We start from the raw sequence: 25,034 nt of genomic DNA, 5'->3' as shown, positions 1-25,034 counted from the left end.
AAGAAGTGCTTTATAAATACATTTGATTGATTGATTTACTCTGTCAGGTGATGTAATGAGAGACAGTAGATCTACTCTGTCAGGTGATGTAATGAGAGACAGTAGATCTACTCTGTCAGGTGATGTAATGAGAGACAGTAGGTCTACTCTGTCAGGTGATGTAATGAGAGACAGTAGATCTACTCTGTCAGGTGATGTAATGAGAGACAGTAGGTCTACTCTGTCAGGTGATGTAATGAGAGACAGTAGGTCTACTCTGTCAGGTGATGTAATGAGAGACAGTAGGTCTACTCTGTCAGGTGATGTAATGAGAGACAGTAGGTCTACTCTGTCAGGTGATGTAATGAGAGACAGTAGATCTACTCTGTTAGGTGATGTAATGAGAGACAGTAGGTCTACTCTGTCAGGTGATGTAATGAGAGACAGTAGGTCTACTCTGTCAGGTGATGTAATGAGAGACAGTAGATCTACTCTGTCAGGTGATGTAATGAGAGACAGTAGGTCAGGTGATGTAATGAGAGACAGTAGGTCTACTCTGTCAGGTGATGTAATGAGAGACAGTAGATCTACTCTGTCAGGTGATGTAATGAGAGACAGTAGATCTACTCTGTCAGGTGATGTAATGAGAGACAGTAGGTCTACTCTGTCAGGTGATGTAATGAGAGACAGTAGATGTACTCTGTCAGGTGATGAAATGAGAGACAGTAGGTCTACTCTGTCAGGTGATGTAATGAGAGACAGTAGGTCTACTCTGTCAGGTGATGTAATGAGAGACAGTAGATCTACTCTGTCAGGTGATGTAATGAGAGACAGTAGGTCTACTCTGTCAGGTGATGTAATGAGAGACAGTAGATCTACTCTGTCAGGTGATGTAATGAGAGACAGTAGATCTACTCTGTCAGGTGATGTATTGAGAGACAGTAGGTCTACTCTGTCAGGTGATGTAATGAGAGACAGTAGATCTACTCTGTCAGGTGATGTAATGAGAGACAGTAGATCTACTCTGTCAGGTGATGTAATGAGAGACAGTAGATCTACTCTGTCAGGTGATGTATTGAGAGACAGTAGATCTACTCTGTCAGGTGATGTAATGAGAGACAGTAGATCTACTCTGTCAGGTGATGTAATGAGAGACAGTAGATCTACTCTGTCAGATGATGTAATGAGAGACAGTAGATCTACTCTGTCAGGTGATGTAATGAGAGACATTAGGTCTACTCTGTCAGGTGATGTAATGAGAGACAGTAGGTCTACTCTGTCAGGTGATGTAATGAGAGACAGTAGGTCTACTCTGTCAGGTGATGTAATGAGAGACAGTAGGTCTACTCTGTCAGGTGATGTAATGAGAGACAGTAGGTCTACTCTGTCAGGTGATGTATTGAGAGACAGTAGATCTACTCTGTCAGGTGATGTAATGAGAGACAGTAGATCTACTCTGTCAGGTGATGTAATGAGAGACAGTAGATCTACTCTGTCAGGTGATGTAATGAGAGACAGTAGATCTACTCTGTTAGGTGATGTAATGAGAGACAGTAGGTCAGGTGATGTAATGAGAGACAGTAGGTCTACTCTGTCAGGTGATGTAATGAGAGACAGTAGATCTACTCTGTCAGGTGATGTAATGAGAGACAGTAGATCTACCCTGTCAGGTGATGTAATGAGAGACAGTAGGTCTACTCTGTCAGGTGATGTAATGAGAGACAGTAGATCTACTCTGTCAGGTGATGTAATGAGAGACAGTAGATCTACTCTGTCAGGTGATGTAATGAGAGACAGTAGGTCTACTCTGTCAGGTGATGTAATGAGAGACAGTAGGTCTACTCTGTCAGGTGATGTAATGAGAGACAGTAGGTCTACTCTGTCAGGTGATGTAATGAGAGACAGTAGATCTACTCTGTTAGGTGATGTAATGAGAGACAGTAGGTCTACTCTGTCAGGTGATGTAATGAGAGACAGTAGATCTACTCTGTCAGGTGATGTAATGAGAGACAGTAGATCTACTCTGTCAGGTGATGTAATGAGAGACAGTAGGTCTACTCTGTCAGGTGATGTAATGAGAGACAGTAGGTCTACTCTGTCAGGTGATGTAATGAGAGACAGTAGGTCTACTCTGTCAGGTGATGTAATGAGAGACAGTAGGTTTAGGTTTGATAAAGCACTAAATAAACTTCAGTTAGTGTTAAACACGGCTGCTAGAATCTTGACTAGAACCAACACATGTGTCCATAATGCTCCAGTGCTAGCCTCTCTACACTGGCTTCCTGTCAAGGCAAGGGCTGATTTCAACGTTTTACTGCTAACCTACAAAGCATTACACGGGCTTGCTCCTACCTATCTCTCTGATTTGGTCCTGCCGTACATACCTACACATACGCTATGGTCACAAGACGCAGGCCTCCTAATTGTCCCTAGAATGTCTAAGTAAACAGCTGGAGGCAGGGCTCTCTCCTATAGATCTCAATTTTTATAGAATGGTCTGCCTACCCATGTGAAAGACGCAGACTTGGTCTCAACCTTTAAGTCTTTATTGAAGACATCTTTTCAGTAGGTTCTATGATTGAGTGTAGTCTGGCCCAGGAGAGTGAAGATGAACGGCAAGGCACTGGAGCAACGAACCGCCCTTGTTGTTTCTGTCTGGCCGGTTCCCCTCTCTCCACTGGGATTCTCTGCCTCTAACCCTATTACAGAGGCTGAGTCACTGGCTTACTGGTGCTCTTTCATGCCGTCCCTGGGAGGGGTGCGTCACTTGAGTGGGTTGAGTCACTGACGTGGTCTTCCTGTCAGGGTTGGCGCCCCCCCTTGGTTGTGCCGTGGCGGAGATCTTTGTGGGCTATACTCGGCCTTGTCTCAGGATGGTAAGTTGGTGGTTGAAGATATCCCTCTAGTGGTGTGTAGGCTGTGCTTTGGGAAAGTGGGTGGGGTTATACCCTGCCTGGTTGGTCATGTCCGGGGGTGTCGTCGGATGGGGCCACAGTGTCTCCCGACCCCTCCTGTCTCAGCCTCCAGTATTTATGCTGCAGTAGTTTATGTGTCGAGGGGCTAGGGTCAGTCTGTTATATTTGGAGTATTTCTCCTGTCTTGTCCTGTGTGAATTTAAGTATGCTACCACTAGTTCTCTCTCTCTTTTCCCTCTTTCTTTCTTTCTTTCTTTCTTTCTTTCTTTCTTTCTTTCTTTCTTTCTTTCTTTCTTTCTTTCTTTCTTTCTTTCTTTCTTTCTTTCTCTCTCTCTCTCGGAGGACCTGATCCCTAGGACCATGCCTCAGGGCTACCTGGCCTGATGACTCCTTGCTGTCCCCAGTCCACCTGGCCGTGCTGCTGCTCCAGTTTCAACTGTTCTGCTTGCGGCTATAGAACCCTGACCTGCTCACCGGACGTGCTACCTGTCCCAGACCTGCTGTTTTCAACTCTCTAGAGACAACAGGAGCGGTAGAGATACTCTTAATGATCGGCTATGAAAAGCCAACTGACATTTACTCCTGAGGTGTTGACCTGTTGTACCCTCGACAACTACTGTGATTATTATTATATGACCCTGCTGGTCATCTATGAACGTTTGAACATCTTGGACATGTTCTGTTATAATCTCCACCCGGCACAGCCAGAAGAGGACTGGCCACCCCTCATTGCCTGGTTCCTCTCTAGGTTTCTTCCTAGGTTCTGGCCTTTCTAGGGAGTTTTTCCTAGCCACCGTGCTTCTACACCTGCATTGCTTGCTGTTTGGGGTTTTAGACTGGGCTTCTGTACAGCACTTTGTGATATCAAATCAAATTTGTCACGTGCGCCGAATACACCTTACAGTGAAATGCTTACTTACAGGCTCTGACCAATAGTGCGGGGGGGGGGGGGGGGGGGAGTATGTGTGTTTGTGTGTGTGTGTGTGTGTGTGTGTGTGTTTGTGTGTGTGTGTGTGTGTGTGTGTGTGTGTGTGTGTGTGTGTGTGTAAAGAAATAAATCTAAAGCAAAAAGACATTTGAAAATAACAGTAGCGAGGCTTAATGAGGTAGTATGTATACAGACACCGGTTAGTCAGGCTTAATGAGGTAGTATGTATACAGACACCGGTTAGTCAGGCTTAATGAGGTAGTATGTATACAGACACCGGTTAGTCAGGCTTAATGAGGTAGTATGTATACAGACACCGGTTAGTCAGGCTTAATGAGGTAGTATGTATACAGACACCGGTTAGTCAGGCTTAATGAGGTAGTATGTATACAGACACCGGTTAGTCAGGCTTAATGAGGTAGTATGTATACAGACACCGGTTAGTCAGGCTTAATGAGGTAGTATGTATACAGACACCGGTTAGTCAGGCTTAATGAGGTAGTATGTATACAGACACCGGTTAGTCAGGCTTAATGAGGTAGTATGTATACAGACACCGGTTAGTCAGGCTTAATGAGGTAGTATGTATACAGACACCGGTTAGTCAGGCTTAATGAGGTAGTATGTATACAGACACCAGTTAGTCAGGCTTAATGAGGTAGTATGTATACAGACACCAGTTAGTCAGGCTTAATGAGGTAGTATGTATACAGACACCGGTTAGTCAGGCTTAATGAGGTAGTATGTATACAGACACCGGTTAGTCAGGCTTAATGAGGTAGTATGTATACAGACACCGGTTAGTCAGGCTTAATGAGGTAGTATGTACATGTAGGTATGGTTAAAGTGACTATGCATATATGATGAACAGAGAGTAGCAGCAGCGTAAAAAGAGGGGTTGGCAGGTGGGGAACAGTCTATGACTGGGGTGGCTGGGGTCTTTGACAATTTTCAGGGCCTTCCTCTGACACCGCCTGGTGTAGAGGTCCTGGATGGCAGGCAGCCATCCAGTCATAGACTGCTCTCTCTACTACTGCATGGCAAGCGGTACCGGAGTGCCAAGTCTAGGACAAAAAGGCTTCTCAACAGTTTTTACCCCCAAGCCATAAGACTCCTGAACATGTAACCAATGGTTACCCCAACTATTTGCATTGTGTGCCCCCCCAACCCCTCTCGTTACGCTGCTGCTACTCTCTGTTTATCTTCTATGCATAGTCACTTTAACTATACGTTCATGTATATACTACCTCAATTGGGACGACCAACCAGTGCTCCCACACATTGGCTAACCGGGCTGTCTGCATTGTGTCCCACCACCCACCAACCCCTCTTTTTCTACAGGCAGACAGCCTGTAGAACGTTTTGAGGATCTCAGGACCCATGCCAAATGTTTTTAGTTTGCTGAGGGGGGGCTTTATCGTGCCCTCTTCACGACTGTCTTGGTGTGTTTGGACCATTCTAGTTTGTTGTTGATGTGGACACCAAGGAACTTGAAGCTCTCAACCTGCTCCACTACAGCCCCGTCGATGAGAATGGGGACGTGCTCGGTCCTCCTTTTCCTGTAATCCACAATCATCTCCTTGGTTTTGGTTACATCACCTGATGTAAGAAGTGCTTTATAAATACATTTGATTGATTGATTTACTCTGTCAGGTGATGTAATGAGAGACAGTAGATCTACTCTGTCAGGTGATGTAATGAGAGACAGTAGATCTACTCTGTCAGGTGATGTAATGAGAGACAGTAGATCTACTCTGTCAGGTGATGTAATGAGAGACAGTAGATCTACTCTGTCAGGTGATGTAATGAGAGACAGTAGATCTACTCTGTCAGGTGATGAAATGAGAGACAGTAGATCTACCCTGTCAGGGGATGTAATGAGAGACAGTAGATCTACTCTGTCAGATGATGTAATGAGAGACAGTAGATCTACTCTGTCAGGTGATGTAATGAGAGACAGTAGGTCTACTCTGTCAGGTGATGTAATGAGAGACAGTAGATCTACCCTGTCAGGTGATGTAATGAGAGACAGTAGATCTACTCTGTCAGGTGATGTAATGAGAGACAGTAGATCTACTCTGTCAGGTGATGTAATGAGAGACAGTAGGTCAGATGATGTAATGAGAGACAGTAGATCTACTCTGTCAGGTGATGTATTGAGAGACAGTAGATCTACTCTGTCAGGTGATGTAATGAGAGACAGTAGATCTACCCTGTCAGGGGATGTAATGAGAGACAGTAGATCTACTCTGTCAGGTGATGTAATGAGAGACAGTAGGTCTACTCTGTCAGGTGATGTAATGAGAGACAGTAGATCTACTCTGTCAGGTGATGTAATGAGAGACAGTAGATCTACTCTGTCAGGTGATGTAATGAGAGACAGTAGATCTACTCTGTCAGGTGATGTAATGAGAGACAGTAGATCTACTCTGTCAGGTGATGTAATGAGAGACAGTAGGTCTACTCTGTCAGGTGATGTAATGAGAGACAGTAGATCTACTCTGTCAGGTGATGTAATGAGAGACAGTAGATCTACTCTGTCAGGTGATGTAATGAGAGACAGTAGGTCTACTCTGTCAGGTGATGTAATGAGAGACAGTAGATCTACTCTGTCAGGTGATGTAATGAGAGACAGTAGATCTACTCTGTCAGGTGATGTAATGAGAGACAGTAGGTCTACTCTGTCAGGTGATGTAATGAGAGACAGTAGGTCTACTCTGTCAGGTGATGTAATGAGAGACAGTAGGTCTACTCTGTCAGGTGATGTAATGAGAGACAGTAGATCTACTCTGTCAGGTGATGTAATGAGAGACAGTAGATCTACTCTGTCAGGTGATGTAATGAGAGACAGTAGGTCTACTCTGTCAGGTGATGTAATGAGAGACAGTAGATCTACTCTGTCAGGTGATGTAATGAGAGACAGTAGGTCAGGTGATGTAATGAGAGACAGTAGGTAAACAACGCTGCCGTCGACCTTGGCATGTATTGGTGTTCCCCAGTAGAATGAAGATGTACAGTATTGTACTACACATTATAGAGAAAATGCATCAAATCATAACAATATGCTGAATGAGAGTAGTCTTCATTATTTGACTTCAATATTTGCATCATCAATATGTTGATGTTTTTATGTACACTATGAAACTGTTAGTGACTGGGCTTTATCATATGTTCTGTGATATCCCTCTCCTGCATTCAATTAACCACCTCTGTATATAACATAAGATTAAGGTCATTTCCAGCACCTGACATCTGACATTTCTCCCCCAGCGAGAGGTCAGGAGACGTCTGAAGACCATACTGAGATTAATGAACATCTTAATGCCACTCAGGACACGTATCACTGCCTTACGCAAAGATCTGTAACAAGATGTTACCTTTAGCATAACATCTAGAGTCAACCAGATTTAGAACAAACCAGGAACAAGGAAGTAAGTAGCCCAGTAATAACGAACACGGAAGAGAAGTCTGGGAGAGAAAGGTACTCTCGGTGTAGATGATGTCTTAGTAGATCAACAAAGGGTCAGAATGTATGATGTCATAGTAGATCAACAAAGAGTCAGAATGTATGATGTCATAGTAGATCAACAAAGGGTCAGAATGTATGATGTCATAGTAGATCAACAAAGGGTCAGAATGTATGATGTCATAGTAGATCAACAAAGGGTCAGAATGTATGATGTCATAGTAGATCAACAAAGGGTCAGAATGTATGATGTCATAGTAGATCAACAAAAGGTCAGAATGTATGATGTCATAGTAGATCAACAAAAGGGTCAGAATGTATGATGTCATAGTAGATCAACAAAAGGTCAGAATGTATTATGTCATAGTAGATCAACAAAGGGTCAGAATGTATGATGTCATAGTAGATCAACAAAGGGTCAGAATGTATGATGTCATAGTAGATCAACAAAGGGTCAGAATGTATGATGTCATAGTAGATCAACAAAAGGGTCAGAATGTATGATGTCATAGTAGATCAACAAAGGGTCAGAATGTATGATGTCATAGTAGATCAACAAAGGGTCAGAATGTATGATGTCATAGTAGATCAACAAAGGGTCAGAATGTATGATGTCATAGTAGATCAACAAAGGGTGAGAATGTATGATGTCATAGTAGATCAACAAAGGGTCAGAATGTATGATGTCATAGTAGATCAACAAAGGGTCAGAATGTATGATGTCATAGTAGATCAACAAAGGGTCAGAATGTATGATGTCATAGTAGATCAACAAAGGGTCAGAATGTATTATGTCATAGTAGATCAACAAAGGGTCAGAATGTATGATGTCATAGTAGATCAACAAAAGGGTCAGAATGTATGATGTCATAGTAGATCAACAAAAGGGTCAGAATGTATGATGTCATAGTAGATCAACAAAGAGTCAGAATGTATGATGTCATAGTAGATCAACAAAGGGTCAGAATGTATGATGTCATAGTAGATCAACAAAGGGTCAGAATGTATGATGTCATAGTAGATCAACAAAAGGGTCAGAATGTATGATGTCATAGTAGATCAACAAAGGGTCAGAATGTATGATGTCAGATACAGTACATGTGTTATTTGCTAGTTCCTTTGTTCCTGGTTTATGTCCGTCCCCTGGCAGTGTGGGCTGGGCACAATGATAATATGGTAGCCTAATATCATGGGCAACGGTTATGATTATACTGTTTAATATAGGGATTTTATACACAGTTTCATCATAACCTTTGCCCATGATATTAGGCTACCGTACTGCCATCGTGCCCAGTCCACACTGCCAGAGGACGGGGATGAACCAGGAACAAAGGAACTAGCAAATAACACATGTGTGATAAGGTGCGTCTAGGTGGTAGGTGTAGGAGTCAGGCGCAGGAGAGCAGGGATGTCTGAGAAGCGTGTTTTAATAGGAAAGTCCAACCAACACAGGAATGGCACGATCGAAAAGGTACAACGCCCTCGACAACAGAGAACCCGTGCAAGCGCACGGAGGAACAAACACAAGGCAACAGGTTACAATTACACCCACAGAAATGAACGCAAATGAAACCAGGTGTGAAAACGAACCAAAGAAAAGAAAAGAACAGAAAAGGAAGAAGGGATCGGTGATGGCTAGTAGACCGGCGACGCCGACCGCCGAGAGCCGCCCGAACAGGGAGAGGAGCCACCTACGGTAGAAGTCGTGACAACATGTACTGTATCTGACATCATAGTAGATGATGACATCATAGTAGATGATGACATCATAGTAGATGGTCCACAGAAGGCTATGATGATAAAGAAACGGTATGCCCATTCCATTCACACAGTGATTAGGCCCAAGTCACTCTGTCCCAGAAACTGGTCCCCCGTACTGTCACTGCACCCAACTCATGCTGCTATGACACTGTATATGGCCTTCAGACTGTCGTTACACTGTCCCTGGCTCTGTGACCGTAGGCCGCCCTCTGTCCTGTCAGTGTGCCCAGCCACCTTGCCAGAGGAAAAAGGCTATGATACTGTATACAGCCTTCAGACTGTCGTTACAATGTCCCTGGCTCTGTGACCGTAGGCCGCCCTCTGTCCTGTCAGTGTGCCCAGCCACCTTGCCAGAGGAAAAAGGCTATGATACTGTATACAGCCTTCAGACTGTCGTTACAATGTCCCTGGCTCTGTGACCATAGGCCGCCCTCTGTCCTGTCAGTGTGCCCAGCCACCTTGCCAGAGGAAAAAGGCTATGACACTGTATATGGCCTTCAGACTGTCGTTACACTGTCCCTGGCTCTGTGACCGTAGGCCGCCCTCTGTCCTGTCAGTGTGCCCAGCCACCTTGCCAGAGGAAAAAGGCTATGACACTGTATATGGCCTTCAGACTGTCGTTACACTGTCCCTGGCTCTGTGACCGTAGGCCGCCCTCTGTCCTGTCAGTGTGCCCAGCCACCTTGCCAGAGGAAAAAGGCTATGACACTGTATATGGCCTTCAGACTGTCGTTACACTGTCCCTGGCTCTGTGACCGTAGGCCGCCCTCTGTCCTGTCAGTGTGCCCAGCCACCCTGCCAGAGGAAAAAGGCTATGATACTGTATATGCCCTTCAAGCAGTCATAAGGCCACTACAAAGTCTGACTCTGCTCCCTGTACTATCTCTGACTCTAGTCCCTGTACTATCTCTGACTCTAGTCACTGCACTATCTCTGACTGAAGTCTCTGTACTATCTCTGATTCTAGTCCCTGTACTATCTCTGACTCTAGTCCCTGTACAATCTCTGACTCTAGTCCCTGTACTATCTCTGACTCTAGTCCCTGTACTATCTCTGACTCTAGTCCCTGTACTATCTCTGACCCTAGTCCCTGTACTATCTCTGACTCTGACTCTGCTCCCTGTACTATCTCTGACTCTAGTCCCTGTACTATCTCTGACTCTAGTCCCAGTACTATCTCTGATTCTAGTCCCTGTACTATCTCTGACTCTGACTCTAGTCACTGTACTATCTCTGACTCTAGTCCCTGTACAATCTCTGACTCTAGTCCCTGTACAATCTCTGACTCTAGTCCCTGTACTATCTCTGACTCTGACTCTAGTCACTGTACTATCTCTGACTCTAGTCCCTGTACAATCTCTGACTCTAGTCCCTGTACAATCTCTGACTCTAGTCCCTGTACTATCTCTGACTCTGACTCTAGTCACTGTACTATCTCTGACTCTAGTCCCTGTACTATCTCTGACTCTAGTCCCTGTACTATCTCTGACTCTGACTCTAGTCACTGTACTATCCATGACTCTAGTCCCTGTAATATCTCTGATTCTAGTCCCTGTACTATCTCTGATTCTAGTCCCTGTACTATCGCTGACTCTAGTCCATGTACTATCTCTGATTCTAGTCCCTGTACTATCTCTGACTCTGACTCTAGTCACTGTACTATCCATGACTCTAGTCCCTGTAATATCTCTGATTCTAGTCCCTGTACTATCTCTGATTCTAGTCCCTGTACTATCGCTGACTCTAGTCCATGTATTATCTCTGATTCTAGTCCCTGTACTATCTCTGACTCTGCTCCCTGTACTATCTCTGACTCTAGTCCCTGTACTATCTCTGACTCTAGTCCCAGTACTATCGCTGATTCTAGTCCCTGTACTATCTCTGACTCTGACTCTAGTCACTGTACTATCTCTGACTCTAGTCCCTGTACAATCTCTGACTCTAGTCCCTGTACAATCTCTGACTCTAGTCCCTGTACTATCTCTGACTCTGACTCTAGTCACTGTACTATCTCTGACTCTAGTCCCTGTACAATCTCTGACTCTAGTCCCTGTACAATCTCTGACTCTAGTCCCTGTACTATCTCTGACTCTGACTCTAGTCACTGTACTATCTCTGACTCTAGTCCCTGTACTATCTCTGACTCTAGTCCCTGTACTATCTCTGATTCTAGTCCCTGTACTATCGCTGACTCTAGTCCCTGTACTATCTCTGACTCTAGTCCCTGTACTATCTCTGACTCTAGTCCCAGTACTATCTCTGATTCTAGTCCCTGTACTATCTCTGACTCTGACTCTAGTCACTGTACTATCTCTGACTCTAGTCCCTGTACAATCTCTGACTCTAGTCCCTGTACTATCTCTGACTCTGACTCTAGTCACTGTACTATCTCTGACTCTAGTCCCTGTACTATCTCTGACTCTAGTCCCTGTACTATCTCTGACTCTGACTCTAGTCACTGTACTATCCATGACTCTAGTCCCTGTACTATCTCTGATTCTAGTCCCTGTACTATCTCTGATTCTAGTCCCTGTACTATCGCTGACTCTAGTCCATGTACTATCTCTGATTCTAGTCCCTGTACTATCTCTGATTCTGGTCCCTGTACTATCTCTGACTCTAGTCCCTGTACTATCTCTGATTCTGGTCCCTGTACTATCTCTGACTCTAGTCCCTGTACTATCTCTGACTCTGACTCTAGTCACTGTACTATCTCTGACTCTAGTCCCTGTACTATCTCTGACTCTAGTCCCAGTACTATCTCTGATTCCAATTGAGACACACACTGTGCCCTGTGGCTGACATCGTAGTAAATCCATCCACAGAAAGATGGGCTATTAAAATCCTAATGATAACGTTGCTGTATGGCCTTAGACGTCACAATGGCAGTAGGTTATTAGGAAGTTACTGTATTTATCCCTGGTCTCCTTTACTGTCATTAGGAAGTTACTGTATTTATCCCTGGTCTCCTTTACTGTCATTAGGCCATTAGGAAGTTACGGTATTATGCCTGGTCTCCTTTACTGTCATTAGGAAGTTACTGTATTTATCCCTGGTCTCCTTTACTGTCATTAGGTTATTAGGAAGTTACTGTATTATCCCTGGTCTCCTTTACTGTCATTAGGCCATTAGGAAGTTACGGTATTATGCCTGGTTTCCTTTACTGTCATTAGGAAGTTACTGTATTTATCCCTGGTCTCCTTTACTGTCATTAGGCCATTAGGAAGTTACGGTATTATGCCTGGTCTCCTTTACTGTCATTAGGAAGTTACTGTATTTATCCCTGGTCTCCTTTACTGTCATTAGGTTATTAGGAAGTTACTGTATTATCCCTGGTCTCCTTTACTGTCATTAGGAAGTTACTGTATTATCCCTGGTCTCCTTTACTGTCATTAGGAAGTTACTGTATTATCCCTGGTCTCCTTTACTGTCATTAGGAAGTTACTGTATTATCCCTGGTCTCCTTTAATGTCATTAGGAAGTTACTGTATTATCCCTGGTCTCCTTTACTGTCATTAGGAAGTTACTGTATTATCCCTGGTCTCCTTTACTGTCATTAGGAAGTTACTGTATTATCCCTGGTCTCCTTTACTGTCATTAGGAAGTTACTGTATTATCCCTGGTCTCCTTTACTGTCATTAGGTCATTAGGAAGTTAGTGTATTTATCCCTGGTCTCCTTTACTGTCATTAGGCCATTAGGAAGTTACTGTATTCATCCCTGGTCTCCTTTACTTTCATTAGGTCATTTGGAAGTTACTGTAAGTTACTGGTCTCATTTACTGTCATTAGGAAGTTACTGTATTATCCCTGGTCTCCTTTACTGTCATTAGGAAGTTACTGTATTATCCCTGGTCTCCTTTACTGTCATTAGGTCATTAGGAAGTTAGTGTATGTATCCCTGGTCTCCTTTACTGTCATTAGGCCATTAGGAAGTTACTGTATTTATCCCTGGTCTCCTTCACTGTCATTAGGTCACTAGAAAGTTAACTTATTATTCCTGGTCTTCTTTACTGTCATTATTGTCCCAGTGTGTATCCCAGACAGACAGCTCTGTCCTTCTATTGTCTAACTGTCCACCCAAAGCTACCACAGGAAGGGAGTCACACCACAGCCTGAGGAGATGTCTGAGGCTTCTCAAGGTGTCTGAGATGTCTGAGGCTTCTCCCCCCCCCCCCCCCCCCCCATACGCTCTATCCCTCCTCTTCCTGTCTCCCCTTCACTGGCCAAAGGAGCTGGTCAACCCCCAACCCCCCCCCCCCCCCCCCCCCCCCCCCCACCCCACCCCCCCATCCTCTCTTTTGCTCAGACAAGGTGCTGGCCTAGTACCAAGATAAGGTTGTTTTGGAAGATTTTTTGGCATAAGTTGCTGGGACCGCTGCTATCTGTCCAGTGATCCTCCCAACCGTTGCCAAAACAGCTCTGATGAGCTGCTTGGCATAGCTGCAGGCTTAGCTAGCACTGTTAGCTGCCTATCAACAGATGGGATGCTGCTTAGAAGGCCAGCATCCCGGAGTCGACTCTTCACTGTTGACGTTGAGACTGGTGTTTTGTGGGTACTATTTAATGAAGCTGCCAGTTGAGGACTTGTCAGGCATCTGTTTCTCAAACTAGACACTCTAATGTACAGTACTTGTCCTCTTGCTCAGTTGTGCACCGGGGCCTCCCACTCCTCTTTCTATTTTGGTTAGAGCCAGTTTGCGCTGTTCTGTGAATGGAGTAGTACACAGCGTTGTACGAGATCTTCAGTTTCTTGGCAAATTCTTGCATGGAATGGCCTTCATTTCTCAGAACAAGAATATACTGACGAGTTTCAGAAGAAAGTCCTTTGTTTCTGGCCATTTTGAGCCTGTAATCGAACCCACAAATGTTGATTCTCCAGATACTCAACTAGTCTAAAGGCCAGTTTTATTGCTTCTTTAATCAGGACAACAGTTTTCAGCAGTGAAAATTAGCCCAAACTTTTGAACGGCAGTGTATCACTCATTCTAGGGTTTTTTCTTTATTTCTACTATTTTCTATTTACTATCTATTTTCTACATTGTACAATAATAGTGAAGACATCAAAACTATGAAATAACACATATGAAATCATGTAGTAACCAAAAAAGTGTTAAACAAATTCAAATATATTTCACACCTGTTAATTGAAATGCAATCCATGTGACTACCTCATGAAACTGGTTGAGAGAACTCCAAGAGTGTGCAAAGCCGTCATCAAGGCAAAGGGAGGCTACTTTGAAGAATCTCAAATAACACTTTTTTTGGATGCTACATGATTTCATACGTGTTATTTACCCACAGTTCAGTTGGAGGGCCGGGCCCCCTCTTGACAACGATGAGATTTTTATTTTTATTTTTTCCTGCAATTTTACACATTTTGCCATAGGTTGGAGGGAAATGTTTGCCATTTTTAATATGATATCTGAGTGAGAGTGACTAACAAAATCAATGGGGGCCCACCTGGACAATTCGACCAATGCTAACTGCTCATGAATCACAGTGAGGTGTGTTGTAATGCTAACTGCACATGAATCACAGTGAGGTGTGTTTGAAAAAGTCTCAGAGCAGAGCATGGCGCTGACGTGTGTCAGACCAACCGATACTTGCGTAGGCTCTCTGCATCCCACCAATAAACTGTAATCATTAGATGCCAGTAGGGCTTTGGACAAAACAAGTGTCAAAGGTGTCATTTGGGATGCCCACATTGACCTGTATCTTACAAGCTTAAGAAGGACTAAGTAATCAATTAACACAAATAAGACCTAAAGGAATCTTTTTGTAAAGGAGTCAGATATAAAGGAATCAGACCTAAAGGAATCAGATATAAAGGAGTCAGATATAAAGGAGTCAGATATAAAGAAATCAGACCTAAAGGAATCAGACCTAAAGGAATCAGATATAAAGGAGTCAGATATAAAGGTGTCAGATATAAAGGAATCAGACCTAATGGAATCAGACCTAAAGGAATCAGATATAAAGGAGTCAGATATAAAGGAATCATATATAAAGGAGTCAGATATAAAGGAGTCAGATATAAAGAAATCAGACCTAAAGGAATCAGATATAAAGGAGTCAGATATAATGGAATCAGACCTAAAGGAGTCAGATATAAAGGAATCAGACCTAAAGGAATCAGATATAAAGGAGTCAGATATAAAGAAATCAGACCTAAAGGAATCAGACCTAAAGGAATCAGATATAAAGGAGTCAGATATAAAGGTGTCAGATATAAAGGAATCAGATATAAAGGAGTCAGATATAAAGAAATCAGACCTAAAGAAATCAGACCTAAAGGAATCAGATATAAAGGAGTCAGATATAAAGGAATCAGATATAAAGGAGTCAGATATAAAGGAGTCAGATATAAAGAAATCAGACCTAAAGGAATCAGATATAAAGGAATCAGACCTAATGGAATCAGACCTAAAGGAGTCAGATATAAAGGAGTCAGATATAAATAAATCAGACCTAAAGGAATCAGATATAAAGGAGTCAGATATAAAGAAATCAGACCTAAATGAATCAGATGTAAAGGAGTCAGATATAAAGGAATAGGTCCTTTATAAATGTGATGTGGTACTCTGTCTACTGTACATCTCTATCACACACACACACACACAGACACACACACAGTGTACGACTCCTTAATCAATCACATTTCACAGCTGTAATCAGCGTGGACATGGACATGATTCCCTCTAAAGGGTGGGCTTTACTCAGCCTTGTCTCAGGGTATTAAGTCGGTGGTCTGTTGATATCACTCCAGTTGTGTGGGGGCTGTGATTTGGCAAAGGGGGGGGGGTGGGGTGGGGTGGGTATATCCTGCCTGGTTGGCCCTGTCCCTGGGTATTGTCTGACGGGGCCACAGAGTCCACCGACCCCCCCCTGTCTCAATCTCCAGTATCTATGCTGCAATAGTCTGTGTGCCAGGAGGCTAGGGTCAGTCTGTCCTATCTGGTGTGATTCTCCTGTCTTATCTGGTGTCCTGTTTTATCTAAGGTATGCTCCCTCTAATTATCCCATCTCTCGCTCTATCTCCCTTCTCTCCCGGAGGACCTGGGCCCTAGTATCATGCCTCAGGACTACCTGGCCTGATGACTTCTTGCTGTCCCCAGTCCACCTGGTCGTGCTGCTGATCCAGTTTAAGCTATTCTGCGACTATGGAGCCCTGACCTGTTCACCGGACGTGTTACCTTGTCCTGGACATGCTGTTTTTGGCCCTCTCTCTCTCTCTCTGTCTCTGTCTCTCTCTGTCTCCCTCTCTGTCTCTCTCTCTCTCTCTCTGTCTCTCTCTCTGTCTCTCTCTCTCTCTCTCTCTCTGTCTCTCTCTCTCTGTCTCTCTCTCTCTCTGTCTCTCTCTCTCTCTCTGTCTCTCTCTCTCTCTCTGTCTCTCTCTCTGTCTCTCTCTCTGTCTCTCTCTCTGTCTCTCTCTCTCTCTCTCTCTCTCTCTCTCTCTCTCTCTCTCTCTCTCTCTCTCTCTCTCTCTCTCTCTCTCTCTCTCTCTCTCTCTCTCTCTCTCTCTCTCTCTCTACCGCACCTATTACAGACTACAAAGGGAAGCACAGCCAAGAGCTGCCCAGTGACACGAGCCTGCCAGATGAGCTAAACTACGTCAGGTGGTAAGGGCAGGTAACAACACATCCGCCACACTGATCCTCAACACATGGGCCCCTCAGGGGTGCGTGCTCCATCCCCTCCTGGACTTCCTGTTCACCCACGACTGCATGGCCAGGCACGACTCCATCACCATCATTACATTTGCAGATGAAACAACAGTGGTAGGCCTGATCACCGACAACAACGACAGAGCCTATAGGGAGCTTGTCAAAGAACTGGCCATGTGGTACCAGGACAACAACCTCTCCCTCAACGTGACCAAGACAAAGGAGATGAATGTGGACTACAGGAAAAGGAGGACGGAACATACACCCATTCTCATCGACGGGGCTGTAGTGGAGCAGGTTGAGAGCTCCAAGTTCCTTGGTGTCCACATCACCAACAAACTAACATGGTCCAAGCACACCATGACAGTCGTGAAGAGGGCACGACAAAACCTATTCCCCCTCAGAAGACTGAAAAGATTTGGCATGGGTCCTCAGATCCTCAAAAGGTTCTGCACCTGCACCATCGAGAGCATCCTGGTTGCATCACTGCCTGGTATGGCAACTGCTTGGCCTCCGACCGTAAGGCGCTACAGAGGGTAGTGCGAACGGCCCAGTACATCACTTGGGGTCAAGCTTCCTGCCATCCAGGACCTCTATACCAGGCGGTGTCAGAGGAAGGCCCAAAAAATTGTCAAAGACTCCAGCCACCCCAGTCATAGACTGTTCTTTCTGCTACCGCACTGAAAGTGGTACCAGAGTACCAAGTCTAGGTCCAAGAGGCTTCTAAACAGCTTGTGTGTGTGTGTTTGTGTGTGTGTGTCTGTCTGTGGTGTGTGTGTGTGTGTGTGTGTCTGTGGTGTATGTGTGTGTGTGTGTCTGTGGTGTGTGTGTGTGTGTGTGTGTGTGTGTGTGTGTGTGTGTGTATGTGTGTGTGTGTGTCTGTCTGTCTGTGGTGTGTGTGGTGTGTGTGTGATGTGTGTCTGTGGTGTGTGTGTGTGTGTGTGTGTGATGTGTGTCTGTGGTGTGTGTGATGTGTGTCTGTGGTGTGTGTGATGTGTGTGTGTGATGTGATGTGTGTCTGTGGTGCGTGTGTGTGTGTGATGTGATGTGTGTCTGTGGTGCGTGTGTGCGTGTGTGTGTGTGGTGTGTGTGTGATGTGTGTGTGATGTGATGTGTGTTTGTGGTGTGTGTGATGTGTGTGTGATGTGATGTGTGTTTGTGGTGTGTGTGATGTGTGTCTGTGTGTGTGATGTGTGTCTGTGGTGTGTGTGTGTGTGTGTACTATATATTTCTGATTAAAAAAACAATTCCAACAATATTTGGATATCCAACGATACACAGTCTTTTTCATCTTTTCTCTTCAAGTTTTATAGAAGTTGATGTGTTTTGATGTGTTTTGATGTGACAAATCCTTTCACTCCTATTATACAACATCAGATCATTATAACTAAAAACATGTAGATTAGTAGCTACAGTTGAAGTCGGTAGTTTACATTCACTTAGGTTGGAGTCATTAAAACTCATTAAAACTCATTTTTCAACCACTCCGCACATGTCTTGTTAACAAACTATAGTTTTGGCAAGTCGGTTAGGACATCTACTTTGTGCCTGACACAAGTCATTTTTTCCAACAATTGTTTACAGACAGATTATTTATAATTCAGAAGTTTACATGCACTAAATTGTGTGTGCCTTTAAACAGATTGGAAAAGTCCAGAAAAGGATGTCATGGCTTTAAAGGCTTCTGATTGGCTAATTTGACATCATTTGAGTCAATTGGAGGTGTACCTGTCGATGTATTTCTCACTGTGTGTGTGTGTGTGTGTGTGTGTGTGTGTGTGTGTGTGTGTGTGTGTGTGTGTGTGTGTGCGTGTGTATGTGTGCGTGTGTATGTGTATGTGTGTGTGTGTGTATGTGTGTGTGTGTATGTGTGTGTATGTGTGTGTGTGTGTGTACTTAACTCACCAGCTTGCGTTGACACCAGCCACAGACACCACACAGAGCCACCAGCCAGACAGTACACACTGTGACTGCTAGAGACACCAGGAGCACACTGAGGGACAGGGAGCCTGCTGGAGGGACAGAGAGACAAGGTTGGAGAGAGAGCGAGTGAGTGAGAAAGAGAGAGAGAGAGGTGAGAGAGAGAGAGAGAGAGAGACAGAGAGAGAGAGAGAGAGAGAGAGAGAGAGAGAGAGAGAGAGGTGGGGTAAGGGAGAGAGGGAGGTGGGGTAAGAGAGAGAGGGAGGTGGGGTAAGAGAGAGAGAGAGACAGAGAGAGAGAGAGACAGAGAGAGACAGAGAGAGAGAGAGACAGAGAGAGAGAGAGAGAGAGAGAGAGAGAGAAAGACAGAGAGAGAGAGACAGCGAGAGACAGAGAGAGAGAGAGACAGAGAGAGACAGAGAGAGCGAGAGAGAGAGAGATAGGGGGGTGGGTGGGGTAAGAGAGAGAGCGAGATAGAAAGAGAGAAAGAGAAAAACCTGAGTCTACACCTTGACTATGGTGAATCACTAAAACAATACAGAAATACACTACGGAAAAAGAAGGAACAGCATGTCAGTAATCAGCTCAATGTAATTGAAGAATCCATAGACTCTAACCACTTCTGGGAAAATTGGCAAACACTAAACAAACAACAACACGAAGAATTATCTATCCAAAATGGAGATGTATGGATAAACCACTTCTCCAATCTTTTTGGCTCTATAACAAAGAATAAAGAGCAAAAACATATACATGATCAAATACAGATCTTAGAATCAACTATTAAAGACTACCAGAACCCACTGGATTCTCCAATTACATTGAATGAGTTACAGGACAAAATAAAAACCTTCCAACCCAAAAAGGCCTGTGGTGTTGATGGTATCCTCAATGAAATGATCAAATATACAGACAACAAATTCCAATTGGCTATACTAAAACTCTTTAACATCATACTTAGCTCTGGCATCTTCCCCAATATTTGGAACAAAGGACTGATCACCCCAATCCACAAAAGTGGAGACAAATTTGACCCCAACAACTACCGTGGAATATGAGTCAAGAGTAACCTTGGGAAAATCCTCTGCATGATCATTAACAGCAGACTCGTACATTTCCTCAATGAAAACAATGTACTGAGCAATGTCAAATTGGCTTTTTACCAAATTACCGTACAACAGACCATGTATTCACCCTGCACACCCTAATTGACAACCAAACAAACCAAAACAAAGGCAAAGTCTTGTCATGCTTTGTTGATTTAAAAAAAGCCTTTGACTCAATTTGACATGAGGGTCTGCTATACAAACTGATGGAAAGTGTTGTTGGGGTAAAACATACGACATTATAAAATCCACGTACATAAACAACAAGTGTGCGGTTAAAATTGGCAAAAAACACACACATTTGCCCCATTTTCTTCATTATATAAACATATTAAAGGCATCATACAGCCTGTATCCCAAATGGCACTTTATTCCCTACACAGTGCACTTCTTTTGACCGGAGCCCATAGTGCACTATATACGGAATAAGGTGCCATTTGGGACTCAATTATAAACATTTGACAAAGACCCAACCCTTCTTTCCAATTACACATTCATAATATATCCACAGACTGTCTCTCTCTCTCTCTCGTTCCCCCTCTCGTTCCCTCTCTCGCTCCCTCTCTCATTCCCTCTCTCGCTTCCTCTCGCTCCGTCTCTCGTTCCCTCTCTCGTTCCCTCTCTTGCTTCCTCTCGTTCCCTCTCTCGTTCCCTCTCTCGTTCCCTCTCTCGCTCCGTCTCTCGTTCCCTCTCTCGTTCCCTCTCTCGCTCCCTCTCTCGTTCCCTCTCTCGTTCCCTCTCTCGTTCCCTCTCTCAGGTAGCCTAGTTGTTAAAGCGTTGGGCCAGTAACCAACATGTTGCTGTATCGAATCCCCCGAGCTGACAATCTGTTGTTCTGAGCAAGGCAGTTAACCCACTGTTCCTTTCAGGCGCCGAAGGTATGGATGTTGAGTAAGGCAGCCCCTCCGGCACCTCTCTGATTCAGAGGGGTTGGGTTAAATGCGGAAGACACATTTCAGTTGAATTCATTCAGGTGTACAACCGACTAGGCATTTCCCTTTTTATACTAGTGTTTCCTGGTGAGTCATGTTGGTATACCAGGGGCCACTTTATAGCCATAGCTCTTTATTTGACTCCTTGAGTCCTCTTTCCTTGTCTCCTTCTCAAACCCATTGGAGCCAACCCAACCTCAGAGGGGAGAGGGAGGAGAGGGGGGAGAGGGGGAGAGAGGGGGGAGCCAACTCAACCCCAGGGGGGAGAGGGGGGAGAGAAGGGGGAAGAGGGAGGGCAGAGGGAGGAGCCAACTCAGCCCCAGGGGGGATAGATGGGAGAGAAGGGGGAAGAGGGAGGGCAGAGGGAGGAGCCAACTCAACCCCAGGGGGGAGAGGTGGGAGAGAAGGGGGAAGAGGGAGGGCAGAGGGAGGAGCCAACTCAACCCCAGGGGGGAGAGGTGGGAGAGAAGGGGGAAGAGGGAGGGCAGAGGGAGGAGCCAACTCAACCCCAGGGGGGAGAGGTGGGAGAGAAGGGGGAAGAGGGAGGGCAGAGGGAGGAGCCAACTCAACCCCAGGGGGGAGAGGTGGGAGAGAAGGGGGAAGAGCGAGGGCAGAGGGAGGAGCCAACTCAGCCAAAACAGAGGTGAGTATTTTGTTGTTGTTTCATCTGTGGATTTGCCTTTTTAAACAGCTGCATATTATCACGATATCAAAGAGTCACCAACTAGAGGGTTAACAAGAGGCCTGTAGCAAATGCAGCATATGGCATTCATTTATCACATGTAAATAGCACTTTTCAGTAGTGCTGAAAGCAGGCCATTCCATGAGCACAGCAATTATTTTTCAACTGGAATCAATGAGCCCAATCAGTCCTCCATGACAATAAAATCATAAACAACAGAGTAGGGCTGGCTACTAAATCCTTCGTTTTGGGGTTATGCTCAGGTTAAACAATTTGGCTAATCTATACTTCCATATTTCCAAGTCCTATTCTTGAAGATCAAGGGGTATAACATTTATTGGAATGACTGGAATTCTGATAGACTTTGGTTTTTAATGTAAAGATATAATCATATGTAGTAGAAAGCGATGGGTTAGAAGAAGTCTACATAACCAACCCATAAAGTACAATGTGACATTGTAACAATGTAACAAATGTAACAATGTAACAAATGTAACAATGTAACAAATGCAACAATGTAACAATGTAACAAATGTAACAATGTAACAAATGTAACAATGTAACAATGTAACAATGTAACAAATGTAACAATGTAACAAATGTAACAATGTAACACATGTAGCAATGTAACAATGTAACAAATGTAACAATGTAACAATGTAACAAATGTAACAATGTAACAATGTAACAATGTAACAAATGTAACAATGTAACAATGTAACAAATGTAACAATGTAACAAATGTAACAATGTAACAATGTAACAATGTAACAATGTAACAATGTAACAAATGTAACAATGTAACAAATGTAACAAATGTAACAATGTAACAAATGTAACAATGTAACAATGTAACAAATGTAACAAATGTAACAATGTAACAATGTAACAATGTAACAAATGTAACAATGTAACAATGTAACAATGTAACAATGTAACAAATGTAACAATGTAACAAATGTAACAATGTAACAAATGTAACAATGTAACAATGTAACAAATGTAACAATGTAACAAATGTAACAATGTAACAATGTAACAAATGTAACAATGTAACAAATGTAACAATGTAACAAATGTAACAATGTAACAATGTAACAATGTAACAATGTAACAAATGTAACAATGTAACAATGTAACACATGTAGCAATGTAACAAATGTAACAATGTAACAATGTAACAATGTAACAAATGTAACAATGTAACAATGTTACAATGTAACATTGGATTCATCCTGCAATAGATGTCATTCAGTTGGTAACATGCATTGTTTGTCTTCTTCTAATGCCTCTTAAAAAGGGGAAAGTAATCTAAAAGTAACTGGATGTAATCAGATGACGTTACCGATTTACAATTTGGGACAGGTAACTCGTAACGGTAATGGATTACATTTAGAAAGTAACCGAGCCTGGCTGTATCGAGTGACACCAACGGATAGAACATTTAGAACATAGAACATTTAGAACATAGAACATTTAGAACATAGAACATTTCATCTATTGAAATTGAAACGATGCTCATACAAGTGCGACAAGAGTTCAAAGACGGCAAGAGGGCTCATTCCTAGCGAGCGGCGCAGCGGTCTAAGACACTGCGTCTCAGTGCTAGAGGCGTCACTACAGACACCCTGGTTCGAATCCAGGCTGTATCACAACCGGCCGTGATTGGGAGTCCCATAGGGCGGCGCACAATCGGCCCGGCGTCATCCGGGGTAGGCCGTCATTGTAAATAAGAACTTATTCTCAAGTGACTTCCTTAGTTATATTAAGGTTAAGTATAAAGGTTGAATAAAAGAGTATTGGTAGAAGGGTCGAGCAACTGAATGGTAAATAAGGGGCTCTGGGATAATGGCCTGACTATAGTGCATATGGCAGCTCAGGTCAATGCCATGACAATTCCCCGATGAGGTGCCCTGCGTCGTCGTAGCTCACAGACTCTACGACAGACTAGCGGATGGAGACCTGTGGTATATATCAGAGCTCTCAGACAGGCTGAGGCACAATGGGCCTTCATCATGAAGGGACGCCTGGTCAGCGGGCTCCTAACTCAGGTCGACTGTGGCAGGTCATGATGATGGGTGGTGATGATGATGATGGTGATGATGATGATGACAATTCTCGGATACTGTGTCCTGTGTTCATGGAGCTGATAGACTATGATATAGAGGATGCATACATGACTTTATCAGAGCCCATAAACAGACAGGCTATGACCCATTCAGCTTTCCGTCTGACAGGCCAGCCAGCGCACATGGCCCTTATCCAGAGCTGTGTGTGTGTGTGTGTGTGTGTGTGTGTGTGTGTGTGTTGTGGTGGCTTTGATGTAAATGGCTGGGCTGCGAGCTTTTATGATGTTAGCCAGTCAGTCAGACAGACCAGGACAGGCTGTACCTCAGTCAATGTGTTCCCTCTGAAGGTCAATAGAGGAGAGGAGGAGGGGTGGAGGGGAGGCGGAGGAGAGTAAGGGAAGGAGGGGAGAGGGAGGAGGGGTGCAAGGAGGTGGAGTGAGGATAGGAAGAGTGGGAGGGTGGAGGACAGAGAAGGGAGTGGAAGGATAGATAGGTAGAGGGGTGGAGAAAGGGAGGGGAAGAGGGGATAGGAAGGTGGAGGGTAGAGGGATGAGAGAGGGAGGGGAAGAGAGGGGAGAGGGAGGAGGAGGGGTGGAGTGGTAGAGGGATGAGAGAGGGAGGGGAACAGAGGGGAGATAGGAAGGTGGAGGGGTGGAGTGGTAGAGGGATGAGAGAGAGAGGGGAAGAGAGGGGAGAGAGGAAGGTGGAGGGTAGAAGGATGAGAGAGGGAGGGGGAGATAGAGAGGGGAGAGAGGGAGGGGAAGAGAGGGGAGAGAGGAAGGTGGAGGGGTAGAAGGATGAGAGAGGGAGGGGAAGAGAGGGGAGAGAGGAAGGTGGAGGGTGGAAGGATGAGAGAGGGAGGGGAAGAGAGGGGAGAGAGGAAGGTGGAGGGGTGGAAGAAGTGAGGGATGGAGAGAGAGAGGGGAAGAGAATGGAGAGAGGAAGTTGGAGGGGTGGAGGGATGGGGAGAGGGAAGGGAAGAGAGGGGAGATGGAGGGCCATGGTTTATGATCTGTGTTGGAGGGGTGGAGGGATGGGGAGATGGAGGGGTGGGGAGATGGAGGGCCATGGTTTATGATCTGTGTTGGAGGGGTGGAGGGATGGGGAGATGGAGGGGTGGAGGGATGGGGAGATGGAGGGCCATGGTTTATGATCTGTGTTGGAGGGGTGGAGGGATGGGGAGAGGGAGGGGAAGAGAGGGGAGAGGGAGGGCCATGGTTTATGATCTGTGTTGGAGGGGTGGAGGGATGGGGAGATGGAGGGGTGGAGGGATGGGGAGATGGAGGGCCATGGTTTATGATCTGTGTTGGAGGGGTGGAGGGATGGGGAGATGGAGGGCCATGGTTTATGATCTGTGTTGGAGGGGTGGAGGGATGGAGGGGTGGCGGGATGGGGAGATGGAGGGCCATGGTTTATGATCTGTGTTGGAGGGGTGGAGGGATGGGGAGATGGAGAGCCATGGTTTATGATCTGTGTTGGAGGGGTGGAGGGATGGGGAGATGGAGGGGTGGAGGGATGGGGAGATGGAGGGGTGGAGGGATGGGGAGATGGAGGGCCATGGTTTATGATCTGTGTCAGTCACCTGGGCACTGGGAGGATAACAAGCTTCTA

The 25,034-nt window shown here is 44.8% G+C and overlaps 1 protein-coding gene across 1 annotated transcript in view; it reads right to left on the bottom strand.

Moving 5' to 3' along the window:
* LOC118945758 (synaptotagmin-7-like) overlaps window positions 1-25,034 on the bottom strand; it is a 154,335-nt gene that overhangs the window by 30,442 nt on the left and 98,859 nt on the right. The window contains exon 2 of the mRNA XM_036968532.1: window positions 18,620-18,726. Coding sequence (XP_036824427.1) covers window positions 18,620-18,726 — 107 coding nt within the window. The remainder of the gene's footprint in view (window positions 1-18,619; window positions 18,727-25,034) is intronic.

Source organism: Oncorhynchus mykiss, chromosome 30 (genome assembly GCF_013265735.2).
Source record: "Oncorhynchus mykiss isolate Arlee chromosome 30, USDA_OmykA_1.1, whole genome shotgun sequence".
NCBI lineage: Eukaryota > Metazoa > Chordata > Actinopteri > Salmoniformes > Salmonidae > Oncorhynchus > Oncorhynchus mykiss.
This window is presented reverse-complemented; position numbering and strand designations above follow the sequence as displayed.